The sequence below is a fragment of the Neodiprion pinetum genome, chromosome 3 (assembly GCF_021155775.2).
Source record: "Neodiprion pinetum isolate iyNeoPine1 chromosome 3, iyNeoPine1.2, whole genome shotgun sequence".
NCBI classification, from domain to species: domain Eukaryota; kingdom Metazoa; phylum Arthropoda; class Insecta; order Hymenoptera; family Diprionidae; genus Neodiprion; species Neodiprion pinetum.
In genome coordinates, this window is record NC_060234.1 from 29,380,724 (window position 1) to 29,400,044 (window position 19,321).

The 19,321-nt window shown below is 34.7% G+C and overlaps 3 protein-coding genes across 7 annotated transcripts; 1 reads left to right on the forward strand and 2 right to left on the reverse strand.

The window, feature by feature from the left end:
• Window positions 1-273: 273 nt before the first annotated feature.
• Cka (Connector of kinase to AP-1) lies at window positions 274-9,403 on the forward strand. Of its 2 annotated transcripts, XM_046615926.2 has the most exons (11): window positions 274-833; window positions 2,250-2,353; window positions 2,806-2,985; window positions 3,496-3,682; window positions 4,837-4,998; window positions 5,159-5,267; window positions 5,346-5,479; window positions 5,685-5,863; window positions 6,000-6,337; window positions 7,440-7,751; window positions 7,863-9,403. In XM_046615926.2, the coding sequence occupies exons 1-11, from the start codon at window positions 540-542 to the stop codon at window positions 8,030-8,032; spliced, it is 2,169 nt and encodes a 722-aa protein (XP_046471882.1). In that variant the 5' UTR covers window positions 274-539; the 3' UTR covers window positions 8,033-9,403. The 2 variants fall into 2 exon arrangements, with proteins under 2 accessions (XP_046471882.1, XP_046471883.1); XM_046615927.2 differs by lacking the exon at window positions 2,250-2,353.
• Window positions 8,536-12,744, reverse strand: LOC124214010 (low-density lipoprotein receptor-related protein 11). 4 transcript variants are annotated; one of them, XM_046615938.2, is made up of 8 exons: window positions 12,235-12,744; window positions 11,706-11,884; window positions 11,436-11,548; window positions 10,811-11,278; window positions 10,523-10,580; window positions 10,199-10,373; window positions 9,893-10,064; window positions 8,536-9,754 (listed from the first exon to the last, which is right to left on the reverse strand). In XM_046615938.2, the coding sequence occupies exons 1-8, from the start codon at window positions 12,550-12,552 to the stop codon at window positions 9,489-9,491; spliced, it is 1,749 nt and encodes a 582-aa protein (XP_046471894.1). In that variant the 5' UTR covers window positions 12,553-12,744; the 3' UTR covers window positions 8,536-9,488. The 4 variants fall into 4 exon arrangements, with proteins under 4 accessions (XP_046471894.1, XP_046471896.1, XP_046471895.1 ...); XM_046615940.2 differs by having other exon boundaries at window positions 10,919-11,278; window positions 12,235-12,743; XM_046615939.2 differs by having other exon boundaries at window positions 10,523-10,583; window positions 10,919-11,278; window positions 12,235-12,743.
• A 410-nt stretch (window positions 12,745-13,154) lies between these two features.
• On the reverse strand, window positions 13,155-18,658 carry Slh (sec1 family domain containing Slh). The gene is made up of 12 exons (XM_046615936.2): window positions 18,099-18,658; window positions 17,619-17,778; window positions 17,154-17,367; window positions 16,983-17,070; window positions 16,655-16,886; window positions 16,176-16,494; window positions 15,820-15,955; window positions 15,554-15,735; window positions 15,354-15,433; window positions 15,033-15,171; window positions 14,560-14,763; window positions 13,155-14,138 (listed from the first exon to the last, which is right to left on the reverse strand). The coding sequence occupies exons 1-12, from the start codon at window positions 18,124-18,126 to the stop codon at window positions 14,028-14,030; spliced, it is 1,893 nt and encodes a 630-aa protein (XP_046471892.1). The 5' UTR covers window positions 18,127-18,658; the 3' UTR covers window positions 13,155-14,027.
• Window positions 18,659-19,321: the final 663 nt, after the last annotated feature.

Here is a 19,321-nt window from a genome sequence, read left to right on the forward strand (position 1 = left end):
TGGAGAGGCAATCTCATTTTAAATTCGATAATCCTTGTCAGGTATTCGTGGTCTTCGTGGTATTGACGGTTGAGTAAAGATTGCTTTGCTGCGGGTGTGGAAAATTTTCCAACTTGTCGCGCCATCTAAACTATAATCTGCAATAAAACGTAAGGTTCTTCTATTTTCCGCGGTACTGTTGCCGTAATCTAATATCTGAGGCAGCCGTTGCACGTCTTGTTGCCGATTTTTTAACGGACAAAATTTGTTTTCATCGGGTGGAGGTTGGTATCATTGTGTAGTCCGATCACAGGCACCTCGTCAAGTGACGTACTATTCGGTTAACTTGACTGAATTAATGACAGTAAATAATTGTATTGAAGCCGTGTAAAAACATAGAGAGTTATAAATTGTTGTGAAAACCGTATGTGCTGCATATTCATGTGCAGTAAGCCTAGTTCGTCAATTACCAAACAAAGCAAAGGTAGAATAGAATCGAACGTCAATCTCTCAGCTTGTAGGGAAGGAAAGAAAGAAGTTGCTGTAATGGCTGCCATGTCATGGAAATGAAGGTGCCCAGTCAAATTTACGCTAAAGTCGTCACTATGGAGCCTAGAATTAGAATGGAGTATAAAAGCAGCGGTACTTTGATGGGTCATGACCGTCATGACGAACAATTAGGTAACTTGGCAGTCGGGGCGAACACGTCCTACAAGCCCCAAAGTAGCGACGGCAGCAATGGTGACCAAAGGCCGCAATATTCAATACCAGGCATCCTGCATTTCATTCAGCACGAATGGGCCCGTTTCGAACTCGAAAGATCCCAGTGGGAAGTCGACAGAGCTGAATTTCAGGTCTGTCTGAATTCATTGTTCACTTGTCAGTACATTCCAATATATATCGCAGGTGTTTACATTGCCTTCATACCTTATGATTTTCCTATTTGCCCACTTGTATAAAGAGCCTGCCAAAGACGGTCGTCGCTCTGATATCAAATAGGTTCGAAACAGTTCGTAGCACGATTTGTTTCATGACACTGTGCACACTGCAAAAAAATTTTTACACTAGTTACATATCAAACGGATGTCAAGTGTCAAAATTTGATTTACAACGTATCCATACAATAATTTTCGTAAATTTTATTACATCAAACGTGTTTTAACAAATTCATAACATTTGACATCCATATCCATTTTATTAATTTATCTGATTCATAATAGAATGAAATTTACTAGAATAACAAATTTCAATATCACATGATTTACGTGTAATCATTGGAGACACTGATAGTCTGCGAAATGTAATTATTGAATTTTTACTTGCAAGAAATAATGCAAACATGGTTACAATATTTAACTTGACAACACCTCTCAATGTAACGAATAAAGTTTCTTTACATGTCACTAATTCACAAACAGATGCAATTTAATCGAAGTATCAATGTTAACCATCAGTAACAATCACTCACTAGTTAATTTTATATCATTCAAACACTAGTAAACGCATGTACATTTCAAACAATACATCATATTTAATGATAATAACACAGATACATTCTCTGGACGTTAGTTATTCAAATCAATTTTCCTTCTAAATACCTATTCAGAAAAATATTAACGAATTATGTGACAGTATGCTTTAGAAGTTAGAATAAGAGTATACGAACAATTATTAACATCATGAACTGTTTGGCAATTGAACTATTAATTTTTGCTAATTCATTCACACAGATCTATACACAAGATGCTTAGCAAGTCACATCTGCCACAATTATCAATATTCGCAATATTTCTGACAATATTTTCATTAAACAGCTGGCTTATTGAACTTTGCATTTCAAATGAGCATACTTTTTAATGAAATTTCAGGTTCTTCATTACTTTGTTGCAATGAAAATTGGTAAGGGGATAATGTAGCAGTGAAGCAGAAGCCAGAGTTAACAGCGAAACATGTGGAACTTTTCAGAGATAGTAATTTTCAATAATTTGATGTCTATAGTTTTGTAAATCAATTAGCTATTCGTGAAATTCAATGATCTTTTGATTGTTGAGTCTTACTGGATCATCTTCATCAACCTTTGCACTTGCGGCTGCTAACTTTGGCTATGAATTTTACAATGAAATAAAAATTTGATACCTTCATGGGGCGTTTTTTCTAACATCGGCTTTATAACATAACTTCTGTTAGAAAAATGTTATATAGATTTTCATAGACTTAAGATTTGATTGACTACCCTACCAGGAAATTTTATTGGGATGTTTAATTTACAGGCCCGAATAGCCTTTCTACAAGGTGAAAGAAAGGGGCAAGAAAATTTAAAAAATGACTTGGTACGACGGATAAAAATGTTGGAATACGTACTAAAGCAAGAAAGGTAAATTTAAATGAATAGAATGTCAAAGTTCGCCATTAGAGATAAAGTAATGAATCATTACCAATGTTATAAATTCTGATGTATAACAAAATTAAAATCAGTCTGATATTTTTTGTGGGGGTATAATGCTTTGAAATGACATTTTTTCCTGATTTCTGTTTCATTATCAATCCTTATAAAAGACACAATTTTTTAAGTTTTCATTCAATATGTTTCAATATATGGATGTCAATGTTCAAGTAATAGATAATTTTTATATTAGCAAATTTCTTATGAATTGTACTTTGTAATAAAATACGTTTAAATATTTTTCAATTATAAATAATCAAGATACAATATGTGCTACAATTATAAGAACATCGCACATAGTGTCAGATTTATCATTTATTCAATACGTCTTTTCAACTTCATTTCAAATAAATTGAATAAATAGTTATTCTTTACAAAACTAGGGCAAAATATCACAAATTAAAGTATGGTACTGACCTCGTGGTACAAGGAGACATAAAGCCACCCATTTACGACGAGGGAAGTACTTGCGGTGGGTCTGATGGTGGTGGAGGGGATGGTGAGACTCCATTTACTTCTGTTAGCAATATAAGCTGGCGGCAGGGCCGACAGCTTCTGAGACAGTAAGTATGTTTCACGTCATATTGTCATTTTGTTATAAATATAGGAAATTCGATATTTTTATATTATAAAGCAACAGTTGGTTTTGGTGCTGCTTCAGCCATAGAATGATTTTAGCTTGAAACTTGCATAGCGATATATCTAGGGCCAATACATATCCGTAGTGACCTTATTCTAATTACAAATAAGGAATAAGTGATACCCATTTCATCGCAATAACAGCTCTAATTGTTTACATCACATTCGAAAAAATGACCAACTGTTTTTTTCCTTCTGCTAATGAAGTTACTGATATGTTACATAAAAATATTCAGAACTTTCTATGCGGTGTCGTTAGTAGTATGCTTTCATTTTTTTCTATCAGCATGGCTCAGCATGTCCACTGCAATCATCATAAAATTTTATTACAGTACCTATAACAATATTTTTTTGCACCAAAGCTCAAGTTTTGCTGTTTTACATATTGATAGTGTATTGATAATACATACTAGTCACACCTCGTTATATTACAGGTACTTGCAAGAAATTGGTTACACAGACACTATTATAGATGTCCGGTCAAATAGAGTTCGGTCACTTCTTGGATTGAATAATAATACAGACTCAGATGATCTGAATACACCTGCGCTCAATGGCAATGAGTCAAACAAGAGAGCTATCGACAATCAAGACCGACGTCCCCCTTTTAAAAAGCGAGAGGTAAACAGTAGTGTATTACTTATTTACTTACAGTAACATTTCCACTCGTCATAGCTTACCATTGCTTATATTCAAACCAAAAACTTTGTTGGAAAACAGTTGAAAAGTATACATTATCAAGTAACTAATTTTAAACACAATTTCAAAAAAGCATTCAATGTTCTTTTTTTGAGTTTCCAATATACAGTTACTTACTGGTGATGGATAATACTGCAAGCATTTTCGCAGAATTTATCTCTTTAGTTTTGTCCATAAATTATTTATTTTAATCTATTCGTAATCTGTATATATTTTCATGAATTAATGAGAGATTTAACTAGTTTGTTCATACACTAAAACTCCGAACGGTCCGCTAAAGTCATATGATAATCTTTCTTGAAATCACTGAAATCAGTGACAGTATGTGCAAATAACTTTGTCCAAATGAGAACAAACTCTTTGTATGTTAAAATTTTTTTATTTTTAATCATGTCTTAAATGGAAATACGACATTATTGGTAGGTTCAGCTATCATCAAAAGCAATGAAACGCAATGAAACAATAATGAAAATTAGCGTTAATATGCAATGGCTGCTGACATGAAACTTACATACTGATGTTTTCTGTTGAGATGGATAACAGTGGCTTCCAAATACTATTTGCATAATTTCAGAGTTGGATAGTAATAGCTTGGTGTTAAACTAGTTAACATAAATTTTGGATGTAAATTTATCCAATTAGAGCCCACCAATAGTCTTTGTGATTCATTGATACATTGCTTCATAATATAAATACTTTTTTTTACAATTGTTTTTCAATTGTTTTTTTAATAATTTGTGAAAGTTTCTTCATTTCATGGATGTTTCTAACATTGGTCTTCTCATTATTTCCTATTTTTCAAGGAAATTCAAAAGTTTTCACTGGTAACTATTTCTATAGTTACAAGAGCAACAGGGCAAATTGCTATGGAATTATGATCTTTTGATTGTGGTGAATCGAAAGCCTCTAAAACTTCTGATACGAATATTCAATGAATAGGGTAATAACGAACTGGTTTGATAATGCATAGTTTTCAGTATTGAAATGCATATGAAATGGTACTAACTATCACACATGAGATGTACAACGGTAATCATACAGTCACTGTACTTGATATGAAATATTTACCGCTTTAGGCACATCCAACACCTCTAGCTGAAGCTATGATTCTTGATACTGAAGCTGCTGTGATGGCAAATTTCGAGTTTCTAGCTCACACCGATATTGACATGGAAGAAGAGGAGGGAGATGTTGAAGAAGAAATATACGAAACTAATTCAGATACGAAGCCAAACAAAGTAAGAAATGCATAGCCTGTAACGGGTTAAAAAAAAATTGAACTTGTTTATACTTGTGAAATTGAGGACTCATAGAAAGACGTTTTTAGTCTTAAGCGGTTTTAGTTTTTACAATCTGATACATTTTACTGATTCACTAATTGCCTGTCATTGTATTTAGACATCCATGATACTTGGAGAAGATGTGGATGCTGAAGCAGAAGAAGTATTGAATGAACTTAACCAGCTGACAGAATCTGAGGAATCACAAGGCGATACTACTGATTGGAGTTAGTATAAGGAAAACTGGAGAACAAAATTATTTAAAGTTTTTTTATAAAAATATTTACATACGATTTTAATTTCAGATTCAACAAGTATGGGGTTCCAACAAGATGCAAGGCGTGCTCTATGTCCTGATGAAGAGGGCCTAGATTCTTCGTTGGGTTTGGGTGAATTAGCTCAATTAACAGTGAACAATGATGCTGAAGTTGCATATGATGTAAGATTGTTACCAAAAAGATGCATAAAAAACCCGATTTGAAAATACTGCCTTATGTACTTTAATATAGATTAGAAATTGCAGAAATCAAGTGCAGTACCCCTAGTCTTCTTGTCTTTCCATTGGTTGAAAGCTAGGGAATCTGCATTCAGTTCTCACTATTTCTGTAAATCGAATTTGCCATTAGTCTTTCTCATTAATACAGATGGCTGCGACTACAGAAGAAGCGTTTAGAAGAACATGGAGGGCAAAGTATACGCTTCGTTCACATTTTGATGGTGTAAGAGCTCTGGTCTTCCATCCCACTGATCCTGTACTTATCACTGCTAGTGACGATCACACGCTTAAATTGTGGAATGTCTACAAAACTGTTCCAGCAAAAAAGTATGTATTGAACTAAGTAAATATTTCAAAGCGAAAATTATGGCTAATAAGTAAATCATTAAATACAGCACAATAATTGAATGAATTTGATCGACTAATAAAGTTCATAAATTTTACATAAGATTTCATATTACAGATCAGCATCGTTAGACGTGGAACCTCTATATACATTCAGGTCGCATACAGGACCTGTATTGTGTCTTGCTATGAGTAGTTCTGGCGAGCATTGCTACAGTGGCGGTTTAGATGGCAATATACACTGCTGGACACTTCCATCGGCTAATATAGATCCTTATGATTCATATGATCCAAGCGTCCTTAGTGGAACTCTGACAGGGCATACTGATGCAGTATGGGGATTGAGCATGTATCATCCACGATCCCAACTACTCTCTGTTAGTGCCGATGGATCCGTAAAACTTTGGAGTCCACAGAGCAAAGTTCCTCTTTTAAACACTTATACTTCTGAACAAGGTGAATATATCTTCTTTTCATACATATAGCTCTCAATAGCTTCGTTTGTTACTCCCAAAGTCAAGGACAGGCGAATTTCAACAAAGAAAAATTTGACGAAACGTTCTTGGGCCAAAACGTGTCTCGATGTTTCACTGAATGGGCATTCGTTAGCGAAAAGAACAAATATTGAGAGCTTCTTTTTCGATACCGGAAAAATTGTTTATTTTTTTCGGAAATGTTCCTTAAACATGCTACTCATCTTTTTAAACTGCCTTATATTTACCAAATATTTTTCACCCAACGATGGTACGTTACACTGATGGTACACGTTACGATATTTCGACATCTGCATAATGAGTTGATGACGGTGACGTGAAAGGTTCTGAAATCGACATTTTATTTTAAGCAATGTCACTATTAACTGAAAATCCGTAGCTAATACGTAAAGTATTACAGTTCATAGTCATATGTTTTTGAATGAATGAGTTACGTTTGGTGTAAATAAGACAGTTGCAAAAAATGACCGGCATGGTTTGAGAAGATTCTCGAAAAAAGACCGTTCTTCAGACGATATCGAAAACAAGTTCCGAATACTCTATTTTCGCTAAGAAATACCCATTGAGTAGAACGCCAAAACAGTGGTTTTGTGTCGGTTTTTCTTTCTGTTTTTTTTTTTTTTTTTTTGACCCAAGAGAACGTCAAAAAATCTTTTTAATACACGTACATGAAAACCGGGACTTTACATAGTAGTTTAGCGGGACGAAAGTAGGCAATTTCATCTCAGTGTTGTAAAGATAGGTTTGCACATGCATAGTTCATAATTGTTTCACTTTTGTCCTTAGGGAGAAAAAATTGACTATTTGTGTCCTACAAAAACAACCACGTAGGGCGCGACCACATTTCATTCACTTGTTATAAAAACTGTCGTGTACGACTCGGGCAAAAAGTTGGCAATCGCAACTCCTGTGATTGCCGCCCTTGCGTTACTCAGGCGGAAACTTCACATTCGTGGCAATCGCCAACTTTCGTTTCTTGTCACTCAATATACTATTGTAGAAATTAGCCTGTGCATGATCTCTACCTAACAGTATAAAAAAAAACATGCTTTTACTTTTCACAGATGGGATCCCTACTTCAGTTGATTTTATCAGAGATGAACCAAATAAGTTAGTAGTGGCTTATGAAAGAGTATGTGCAGTATTCGACACAGAAACAGCAGCTATAGTGGCACGACTTGAAGTAAATGGAATTAAGGGAGTCAACCGTGTTGTTGCGCACCCCACACTACCGTTAGTTGTGGCAGCGCATGAAGACAGACATCTTCGGTTTTATGACCATCGTTCAGCTACGTTGGCCTATGCAATGGTGGCTCATTTAGGTGCTGTTACGAGTCTCGCCGTTGACCCCAATGGCCTGTATCTACTTTCAGGAAGTAAGTTTACTCATAATCAAATACAAAGCTGTTTTCTTTCAATATATTTTTTTAACCCGAGAGAAAAGTTAGAATGCGAGAATGCAAACAATATTTTTAATTTTATTCTAGGTCATGATTGCAGTATACGGTTATGGAACATGGATAACAAAACTTGTGTTCAAGATATAACGGCACATCGCAAGAAGTTTGATGAAAGTATCTTAGACGTAGCTTTTCATCCTTCGCGACAGTTTATTGCTAGTGCTGGGGCTGATGCTCTTGCAAAGGTGTATGTCTGAATTCAGATGCAACTTTTACCTTTATTATAGCAGAACGGTTTTGTACTCATGTTCTTTTTAAATAGTTTTACCTGTATGTACCACTTCCAATTTTATTTTATTTTTTATCAAACTACCCAATGAGAACAGTATAAATGTATCAAAATGCATATTCCGATACTCATATTATAGGAAATTATTATCCATCATATTTTATTCAAATAATTTAAAATGTAAACGCTATTTGTTGGTAATCATCTTAACCCTTCAGCAACGGAGGACGTTTAAACATTGCTGAATCCTGCCGTCAAAGCGTAATATACATACATATAGACCATTTGATTGTAATTAATATTTTAATACCACGGTAGTCTATTGATCCAGACGAACTGCCACAAGTTGTAGTATTGATGTAATGCAGATCATGATTGTTGGACTTGAAACAAGAAAGAAGACCAAAATTGGACTCCACACGTTATTTTGTAATTATGAAATAATCAAGTTTTATGTACTTTTCTTCGGACTGATAAATTAAAAAAATCAATTTCTCTGAAACTCCTGGGCCAGCACTTACGTCTGATGATGGTCAAGTGGCGAAGAAATCAAACTTGCAGTCAATCATATTGCTCTGTGACCTTCAATGTCACGCGAGAGCAGATGGTAGCAGATGTAATTTGCCAGACGATAATACGTCATGCGAGCTTGAAGGGTTGAGCGGATTTGCAACGTACGGGAGGAAGGGGATCCCCTGTGTAGAATGTAATTAATTAATTAATAGACCTAATGTTTAGAAAAACCCCTTCCGCATCGTAAATCCAGGGAGCGCACTGCCGCGGTAGCATAATATTTATCCTTATGTTAACTATTTATTACTGAAATCACAGTTACTGCTGCACAGCTACTGAGGATTATTATGATAATATGATAGTGTTGTCTCAAGCTCTGCTGAAAATCTCCCGTTACAGTCTTGTGCTACCTTCTGTATCAGTTGAGGTCAGCATATGGTAATAATAATTCATAAGTTAATTATAATATTATAGTCATAATATTATTAATAACAATAAATTATAACTGTGTGTTTCACTGTAATATATTGTATTTAACCCATTCGCATCTGTAAGCGCGAGCTACAATAATAAATCTGAAGGATTATTATCAACAAGTGAACTCTCAGTTTTTCTGACTGTCGTATAAAAATTTTCAACTTATGGAGTTCTGTGAACTTTGGAGAACTCTCGTCGAACAGTACATTTTGAAGTGACCAAATAAAGTCTCTCCATTAAATTGCAAATGTGGCTCGGTGAGAAACTAATTGGGAATGTAGGTGAACCATTATTGTATCTTCTTGAAAAAGAATTTATTGTAACAGATAATATATCTATAATACGTCAATCGAATGTATAAAGATCATCCAATCATTTTAATACATTTTCGCATTTACCCAATATCCTAATCTCATACCTTAATTAAGATTTATTCAAAGGTACATTCCGTTCACTAAGTAATCAGCATCATGCGCATATGGTCCATGACCACGCCGGCCTCGTCGTCTAACCATTCTTAATCGACAGGCTATCAAGGCAGCCATCAACGCGGTTGTTGTTAATCCGAGAGCTAATGATATTACTGCACCCTTTGGTCTCAGATCTCTGTCCTCATTACTGTCTTGGAGACGGTCCATAATCAAGTGACCTTTTATTTCTTCATTTGACTGCTCGACAAAGATCTTTGTCTCTGTGTGTTCTGTAAATACGTGAAAATAAAGAGAAACACTTGATAAAGTATACACAAAACTTTGAAAATCCGACAACACTATTCAAAGTTTGTAGAAAAAATTTAGGCAATTTGTGTAATATCTGTAGAAAAATTTGTAACACATACTGTGTGGTTTAGCCGTCTTTACTGTATTGTGGTGTGTCTCGTCATTTTCAGAGGTCACGCTGTCATCTATTTCAGTTTTTGCTTTTGCAATAATCGAATTCTTCTGCCCCATAGATTTACTCGATTGCACCACATTTGTTATTGGCGGAGTTTTACCTTGCTTTTTATCATCCTAAAATACACATTATAGTTCGAAAATCTCATATTAAATTACAAACATCAATTTCATGTTGGCAAATTCAATGCAGAGTAAATAAAATTTACATTAGTCATAGTCAGAGTAAAAATCAAAGGCTATACTATTACTTTGCATAGCGGAGGCTTGTCTGTAACTTGAGGCTGTAATTTTGGTATCAGAGACGGACTATTTTGTTGCGTTGGCAGTATCGAAGGTGGCTGTTGTGGCTGACCTTCCTGCCAATTTCCATTATCCGGAGGATAGTATGGAGCATATTGTCGATTTTGATCTATATAAGCGCCTCTAAGAAAAACAGAATATATACAAAGTTAGCTTTTCCAGTCGAAGATGTCAAATCTTAGCATTTAGCATTATTTAAAATAAAACATTTTAATGGTAGAGATTAATTTATCTTATACACAATTTATATTGATACAATTTATTCGACATACCCATCACCACCTTCACCAATGACTCCCGGCCCTTTGTGGTTGAATATATGTGACTGTTCTGCTGCAAATACAAGATCACAAATCTCTGCAGAAATTGTGTGGATAAATTTTGAAGACTCTGGCAGAATGCAAAGATTTGAACGAAGACGAGCTTTCAACAAGGATTCTGTATAACTTACGACTATCATGTATCTAGGTCTCTATGATCTAGTTATGGAATTAATTGTCAAAATTTTCTGGCAAATTTTTAGTCGCTTTTATCTGTTGTAAAAATGACATTGAACTTACGCTCGTAAGGATTAGTGTTGCTTGGTCCACGAAATGAATTGATCGAATTGAAATTTCCATTATTTTGTTCATATAAGGGTTGATATTCCCACTGATATCTTTGCGAACCTAAATTTACTTGCGGTTGTGAAATAACAACTTGCTGAGGGTATTGTATTCTTTCTTGCTGTGGAGCTAGTTGATGACCCGACAGCTGCCAGGGTCTGGAATCTTTCTCTTGATGCCCATATGCAGCATCATAAGGTTTGTGACGCTGTATCGATGGCTGATAGTTTGCTGAATTAGCTGGTGCTGATAAAGTTTGTTGTTGGATTGCAACCGGTGGTGGCATCGATGGTTTCTTAGTGGGACATCCCAATTCCGCTGCTTCATCGGAACCGTCAGCACATTGTGGTATACCGTCACATGCATTATATATAGCAATGCAATCTCCAGAAGTGCGACATTCAAATTGATTTCGGCTGCATACTAAGTACAAAAATTACGTTGCAGATTTTCTTTGTATCAAATTGCACTTTTTAAATATGAATTATGCATGGTGTATAAATGTATTAATTAAATATCACTATTTTACACTGTTAAAAGTTGAAAGATTTCATTGCAGATTACAATGATGAAAGCTTACCTGGTTTAATTGAGGCAGCTGTTGTTAAAATCACTATTTTTGATACTTCAGTAACTACAGATGCAGTGGGTTCCAGAACCGAATATTCTGCAGGTGAGTTGTCTGCTAATTTTCTGTTAAATTAAAATGAACAAAATCAGTTAGTTTCCCAGAAACATGTATAAAAATATCAATCAAGACTACATGATTCATTTTGTATTACAACATTTTGAAGTGTAATGGAGTGTGGTAAATTTCTGAAATGGAAAATTTATAGCTGTTTCTGTATACCTCAGAGATTGAAGATCATGATCTTGCTGTGTTCTTCGAATTTGTTCTTCGAGTTCAACAGTATTTCGGGAATTAAGATTCACGGTGAGGACTGCGCTGGTATAGTTAGCATGACTCGTAAACTTACACTTGAAGTCATCGGGTGGTCCACAATGGAAAAGATAACAGCTTCCTGGTCTCTGAATTGATGAGAAATTTGGATATGAGTACATGCCCCAGCGTGCCATGGTTGTGCCTCACCGTTTTGATAGAGAAACAACAAAATTTGTCCCATTTATGATTTATAAACCACTGACAATTCAAGAAATTTATGATTATAGCATAATGATTGCTACACGTTCCAAAATATTTTGATAATACAGAACATAATCAATGTATATTACATAGATAATAAACGACCACTTTAGAAAGAAACTGATTTCTAAATTCAGAACGTGAATTTTTTCCAGATTGATGATAATCACTATCCGCAGGATGGAGCAGTTGAATTAATTGGTATGTAGTAGAATAGAGTACTATTAAATTATACCTTATCTTCGAAAACGAAAACATCGCATTGCTCAGTTTCGCAACAAAGTCTGAGACACTCTTTTCGGGAATCCAAGTCTATCTCATTAATGTATTTGGCCCCCATTTCTTGAGAATCCTCAGTCCTGATGATCTTGTTCTTATGGACATCAAAGCTTTCGACGCACATTTGTAAGTCGATATCTCCGCGTTTATCATTTTTTTGCGGTACATTTTCACCGTTAACACAATAGAAAATTGTTACAAAACTCAGGAGAATACGTAGAACTTGATAAAACATGACTGAACTACGAGTAGTGTAAGCTGAGAAAACGCGCATGCTTCAAAATAAGCTTCAAACTCGAATCGATAATGACGTTTTGTTACCGTACATCTAACAGTGATAACGATTGGGTCAGATTTTCGAGTTTGTGTAAAAAAAACCTTGCATACACAGATCGTGTTTTGGCCCATCACGGAACACAAGCTATTTGGAAAGCATACATCATGGCTACGGAAATTTGATTTGTTCAAAAATCGGGTATACACATTTCAAGGGTGCGCCACGAGCTTATAACTTTGAATTAACGGTACATATATACAAGCATTCACGAGGCACAGTTTTGTTAATGCAATAACCTATGTTAAACATGATTATAGCTGGAAATCGTTGTAAAAATTATAATTGTATACATCGATCATGCAGGACTTGTTATTTTCGATGTGCGTTTTTTTTACGCTATCACGTCAGCACCATGGAGACTAGAGTAAAGTCTCCATGGTCAGCACGATGTTAGCAGATCTTTATTATTATGTTTATCAAGTCAATTAGGGTGAATTTTCTTGCAATCAACAGAAGCGCGAACTTATTGGGAGAAATCTCGCGCGTTGGTCAGTTCAAAGTTGTTAAAATTTCAGTAGTTACTTAGTACTTTTAATCCATTGCGAGTGAAAGAAAATTTATTAATAATAGTTATATACAGAAGATTAGAAGTACATACTAGGTAGTAACAAATATAGTGAACTTGTGGTTCTTTCCAGGCGTTATTATTGAGAAAATTCTCAGTATTTCGAGTAACAAGCAATATATTACAGTCAGTCCAACTTGCAATTAACATTAATTCATCGTTAATTAGCAATTAGCAAGTTGTGTCCAAAACTTCACTCATCTTCATCCTTTCTACAGTTGGGTAAATGGTGTAAGAAGTTACAGCATGAATCAATGCAGGTAAACATCAGCTGAATCATGTCTGTTTGAGGTAGAGAGCACTGTTTGTATGTTTTGGAACATTGAGTTCATACATAGGTATATGAAAAAGCTTTGTTCATTTTCTTATATGCTGTTGCAGAGCATTCATTCGAAAAAAGAAATGGTAACTGTACGTATGAACATTTTATTCTTATTTCAAAAATATATTTTCTTTTTCTATCTTGGTATAAGTTACTTGTTGGATGATTTTTTCGTGTGATAACGTCAGATTATTCAGGTTTTGTTTACTGCACATAGAGCCAGACTGTAATTTGTTCCACATAGGTATTTTACAGTTGTTATTTTTGAAAGCTATACATTGAAAGAAATTAAACTTAACTAAATTAAATTTATTTTCACAATAATTGAATACAGTTGTGTTTTCTTATAAAAGATACCATAACTTTATTTATTAACGACTGCTCAAGTGGTGCATGGCATCCGATCAAGGTATCTATGTATAGGTATGTATGTGTATATACATGTATAATATGTATCTGTTTTTACACTCGGAGCATTTTATTTTTCCCGTGTTTATGGAGAAACACAATAATAGTTATACTTTATCAATGTGTTTCTTGACCCAGGAGAGACAGCTGTTTCAGGAATTGTCTAGCATTGACAAGGGTTGATGATCCATAAACAATTCGTTTATTTGGCCCCCCTCCACTTTTTTGCTAAACAAATAAATACATATTAGAGTGGGAAGAAACAAATTATAACTGAAAGTGAACATTAATTCAATTGAGTATTGACAAAAGGTACACAGTACAACAGATATGCTATACTACTATAATCAGAGGAGTAAAGATGTTAAAGAATTTTTTTTTTTTAAATGGACGTTTTTAGATACAGTGAAGATAACCGAGTTACAGTTATCTAAAATTCACATCACATTGAAATGTGTTGATTATATTATACTTCAAACATGGTTATTTACTAAATATCTTAAAAACAATACACAATATCAAAATATTTACGTAGAGTATTATTTTCACTTGTTGAAACCACATTTCTCTATAATAAAATGAATTCTTAGCAAGAATAACTTAACAGAGATAAATAGTATAGGCTTTCAATTTAATGTGTATCACATACCTTGACATAATCGACAAGATTTTGATATTCGATGTAGTTGCCACCGCCAACGACAAATACAATCACTTCTTGGAATGTAGTCCTAGTTCTTGGAACTTGATCGATTTGTTTCAGTTGTTTGGGGTCTAAGTAATGGTAATCGTCAGTCTGTGGTGATTGCCTCATCTCAATTAATTCGTCAGCTATTTTTGTAACAGGGAGGTTCTATTCAACAAGAATTACAAATAAGTAAAAATATGAAAACATTGTGGAAATTATCGAAGGATTATCCTATTTCTAGAGCTTTCTGTATATTTTTCGCTATTTTTCCTTGGATTATTATCATAATCACGTATAAACAGTACAACAAAGAGGTAAATTTCAATAAAGTAATTCAGAAAATTGTCAGGTTGAATATAGTCCCCAAAATGCTGATCAATTATTACACTTATTTTCGGAAGTATTCACTAATAATTTATGTACGTAAAACTTACATGTCTTTTAACAACAAGATTCTTCACGCCTTCCATTACTAAAGAAGACCCTTGATTCATCAGTTTTGAGAACATACTAACTGTCTTAGTACCCCCACCTTCGTACTGATTTTGGATGCCAGCTATTCTAGTGTACCCTCTGCAGAAATAAGTGTAGTATAATCATTAGAGATGCAATTTTAGTAATGATTTAAAGTAGATGTAAAACGTTGCTACGTTTTGCCTACAGATACTGCTTACTTGGCAATTTGATAAGGACATGGTAAAGTCTTATTAACATTTTTATAAAAAAAGTATACTGTGTATTGTGAACTGACTCACCGCCACCTCTTTATATATGCCAGAGGGTTTAAATCACATCCTGCACTAGCTAAGGCTGCCTCATGTTTGTTGTAATCAGTCTGAAATATGATCCGGAATGATGCAAATGCGAGAATAGATAGGAGTATAAATAGGGGTCACGTATCTACAGGTATGAAAATGCTTGTGAGTGAAAAAAGTGTGAAGTAATATGCACTCACCTCTGATATATTTGAACAAAGATAGTATATAACGAAGAGCCGTAGTTTGTCTTCAGGGGTTCCACAATCAGGATCATTAATAATGTCTAAAATACTTCTGTCCAACGTTTGTTTGCTCATGATTTTTTCTTCTATTTCAAAGAACGTATCGAGACGTCTAGATTTAATAGAATTCAGAATACCTAAAAACATGTAAATTAGGTAAAAGGCATGGTTAAATTCCTGATCATTATCGTAACATGGTCATATCTAAATTTTAATGTTACCTGTTGCTATAGTTGTATGCATGTCGATCAGACGCTTTTTTTCGAGAAGCTGTGGTAGTGAGTTGACAGCACTGGTGAGACGCGCTGTATTGTTAGATACCATGGAATATGCAACGTCAGTTTCATTATCTATACCCTAGAAGAGAAAATAATTTTTGATATTGTAGTCACAAAAGCTGAACAGGAAGGTTTTGGTATTTATTACTGATTAAAAGTAGATTAATAGTGAAATAAAATTGCGTTACTAAAACATCTTCATTTTTAGGTAGATCTCTTATACAGATCTCAAAATCTCTTGACAAAAAATATACCGGCACTCCTATTTTTTATAGTTCAATTATTGTTTCAGAACATACCATTGAAGATTTCAATTTCTTGACTTCTTCTTCGGAAGTTCGATATTGTTCTAATTCCTCTTGAATTGCTTCAGCTACCATAGGGAATGGGCTTCCTTTATGAATTGACCAAAAACGATCACGGTTATCTAGTTCACAGGCACGCGTTTTAGACCGTGCTCCACCAGCTGGAGATCTTCCTGCACTTTCTTCAACTACTAAACGGTTCAAAGCTAGTTCTAACACATCGTGTGCCAATGCTTGATATGTCCAAGTATGGTGAAGTGGCGTTGCCATATCTACACTGCGATCCAGCACAATCAGCAATGGCCGTTGGAAACTAAAAAAAAAATTTCACACTTCTAAAAAGAATTTGGGAAACCTAGAAGTAAACTTGCATCGTATTTTTCAAACAAAATCTGACAATTAATGTAAATTAATTTTTCAATATAATTATATTTGATCCATTAATAGTTTGCAGGTGGATGTTCAAATCGTACCTGAAATTTCCTGTTCCAGAGACCTCACCCTGAAACAAGTTATTTCTTGCATCCCAAACATTTTCTCTCAGTTTCTTGTCTAACTTTTTTGCAACCATTTCTGCAGCATTACCTTTTGGGCAACGTATAATAGGAACTGTTCCTAAGGTCACAAACACTGAAAAGAGACTGTCAACTATTGCATCCATAATTCCCTCCATTTCTGTGTCCTTTATTTCTCCACGATTGATAGCTAGAGTTTTGAATAAGCTATAATCATCAGCATAATTCTATCTATAACTGACGTTTCATAGAAAAACAATTATTGAACCGATATGTTTATACTAACCATGATACGAAATGGCATCACTGTTCTGATGTCTTAGAACAAACAAATCATCCTCTAATGTTATGAAATTGAGATATTGATCAAAAACCTTGAATTAAAAAAGAATCATTAGAAACATTAAATACTCTTCATTGTTTTGAATGTAAACTAATGTCAATTGAATTAGCAAACCTTGTGAATATTTGCTACTGCTCCAGCCTGCAAAGCTGCAGCAGCAAGATCTTCCATCTTCTGCCGCGATATTGGTGATATAAAATTCAAATGATATACGTCATATAAACCATTCTGTAAATCTTGACCAATACGTCCTAAGTTCTCATCAGTAGGTGCGCAAAAATAAACAGCTGGAACCTCAGGAATAGGATCTCTGTCAGAGTGCAGCTGCCTTAATTTTAAAAATAATAATTATTGCACCCAATATAAATCTAATAAGAATCGAGTTTAAGTGGTCTATGGAAGAGAAATAGAAATTCTTTCTTTGGTGACTATGAATTTAAGCTTTTCTCAAGTAGCGCTGAATACAGAGGAGTATTTTTTGTCAAATTAGAGGATAATTATTAACAATACGCTTTATAATTGGTTTGGAAATGTAACTTTAATCATTATAAAGAGTGCTGACGAATGCACCGAACTTACATATGCAGCGTTATTCCAAGTTCTCTAAGTTCCTTGATCGAGACTAATGGTGATATTATGTCCTGTCCAACTCTGTCATATATGAGGATTTTCCATGTTGGTTCAGCAGCATCGAGTTTTACTTCAGGATCATTGAGGTTTAGCATTTGCCTCAGAGCATCTGATACACAAGTTTGAATCAAAAACTTGTATGAAACAGTGTCATGAGTTATAAAATAAAAGTAGGATCTTGTTCGTAAACAGATCTGTGCAAGTTCAATTAATCATTTTCAATATAAAAATGGTAGAGGAAATAGTTCTTGTATGATGCAAAAAACTCTGCAAAATCATGCATTAATTTAATTGTATAAGAGTAGATTATCGTTGAATTATGAGTATCCAATACATGGAAATATTGCCCAGATGGATAAAATTAACCTAGAGTTTTTGGAATCAAAAGTTTGGTTTATTACTACGAAGTACCTAAATTAATGATCGTACTTATCTGTTTTTCTCGGAGACTTATCATATTTGAAATACTGTTTGCTATCGGATTTTATAAATGTTTGTAAAACAACAGGTTAAAAATCTTGTGTGATGACGTCAACCTAAAACCTAATGCCTCAAGCCACGAACCATCACCGGCTGTCTGCTACAATCACTCGAGTCCGTCACAAATCGCTAATAACTTGAACACTAAAACACAAAGCACTAACACTTGTCCTCCCCGCGATTTTCAAACGTACTTCAACAATGTGTATTCGCCTTTGGTCTAAACGCAACTTCTGACGTTTTCTGATGACAATTCCGACCGCAGCCAGCTGGAGGACATAGGTATGTTGCAAGGGCAGTGTATCTCTATCCAAATTTACTTTTGTAGTTTACATACCAGATCATATACGTGTACATTTACAGTATGTATTTTTTGCGTTAAACGTGTGAGAATATTAACAGAAATACGTCGAGTATCGTGTGTGGAAATCAAATTTGATCAGTTAGTGCGCCTTGTTTTACCATTATTACCGCGCTCGGTGTGCGATTAGTTCAAAACTGATTTTCTAGAATCGGGGTCTAATGGCTGGTCTCCACGCGCATCTGAAGAAGTGATATCCAACCAATTACAGCTGTAACAGAGCGGGAGTAATCAATGAAGAACGAATGAAGTGCTTAGCACAATCCGTAGAATAAGTAGATGATTTGTCAACGACATCAATGATATTCTTACGGATGATTGAAATTCGAATTTGAACGAGATTGAAATCTATGCAGCAATTTAATTTGCCATAGACAATTCCAAACAGTATGAAAATTATACTCATGCCCCCAGATAAAAAATTACGCTTTATTGAATAAAGAATTTAGAATTATCCTCTATGACGTGACATACCCGTATACTTGACCGCTGACTGAAAACTGGACTTAAAACGATTACCCTAATGGGGTTTTGTGTGTTTGTGGAAATGCGTGTCGAACAAAGTGGTATTAGGTTTTCGCCGATAAAGAAGCTACTTCATTGTTAGCGGCTTCTCGTGGCTCCAGGCCTATTTACCTAAAGAGTAATCGTCGCGAAAGTTGGCCTAGGGCCGTCGTTAAATTCTTCACTCAAAAACTTGATAATAGGCATGTTTGTAATTCGTTTTTCTTCTCTATGTTCCTCATCCCGTCGCCTTGCATTGGAATTAAAAAAAATTTGGTGCACAACATGCAAGTTGTATTTTCCATTT

Bases quoted from the DNA above. Each gene is read 5' to 3' on its own strand.
- Cka (XM_046615926.2), top strand. From the start codon at position 540: ATGGAAATGAAGGTGCCCAGTCAAATTTACGCTAAAGTCGTCACTATG. The intron at 2,354-2,805 runs GTAAATTTAAAT...TTACAAAACTAG, and splicing joins TACGTACTAAAGCAAGAAAG to GGCAAAATATCACAAATTAA. The intron at 4,999-5,158 runs GTAAGAAATGCA...CATTGTATTTAG, and splicing joins CAGATACGAAGCCAAACAAA to ACATCCATGATACTTGGAGA.
- LOC124214010 (XM_046615937.2), bottom strand. From the start codon at position 12,552: ATGCGCGTTTTCTCAGCTTACACTACTCGTAGTTCAGTCATGTTTTAT. The intron at 11,549-11,705 runs GTATACAGAAAC...TTAATTTAACAG, and splicing joins CATGATCTTCAATCTCTGAG to AAAATTAGCAGACAACTCAC. The intron at 10,065-10,198 runs GTAATAGTATAG...TGTGTATTTTAG, and splicing joins ACAAGCCTCCGCTATGCAAA to GATGATAAAAAGCAAGGTAA.
- Slh (XM_046615936.2), bottom strand. From the start codon at position 18,126: ATGATAAGTCTCCGAGAAAAACAGATAA. The intron at 17,368-17,618 runs GTAAGTTCGGTG...TTTAAAATTAAG, and splicing joins CTTGGAATAACGCTGCATAT to GCAGCTGCACTCTGACAGAG. The intron at 15,172-15,353 runs GTGAGTCAGTTC...TTATTTCTGCAG, and splicing joins GCATATATAAAGAGGTGGCG to AGGGTACACTAGAATAGCTG.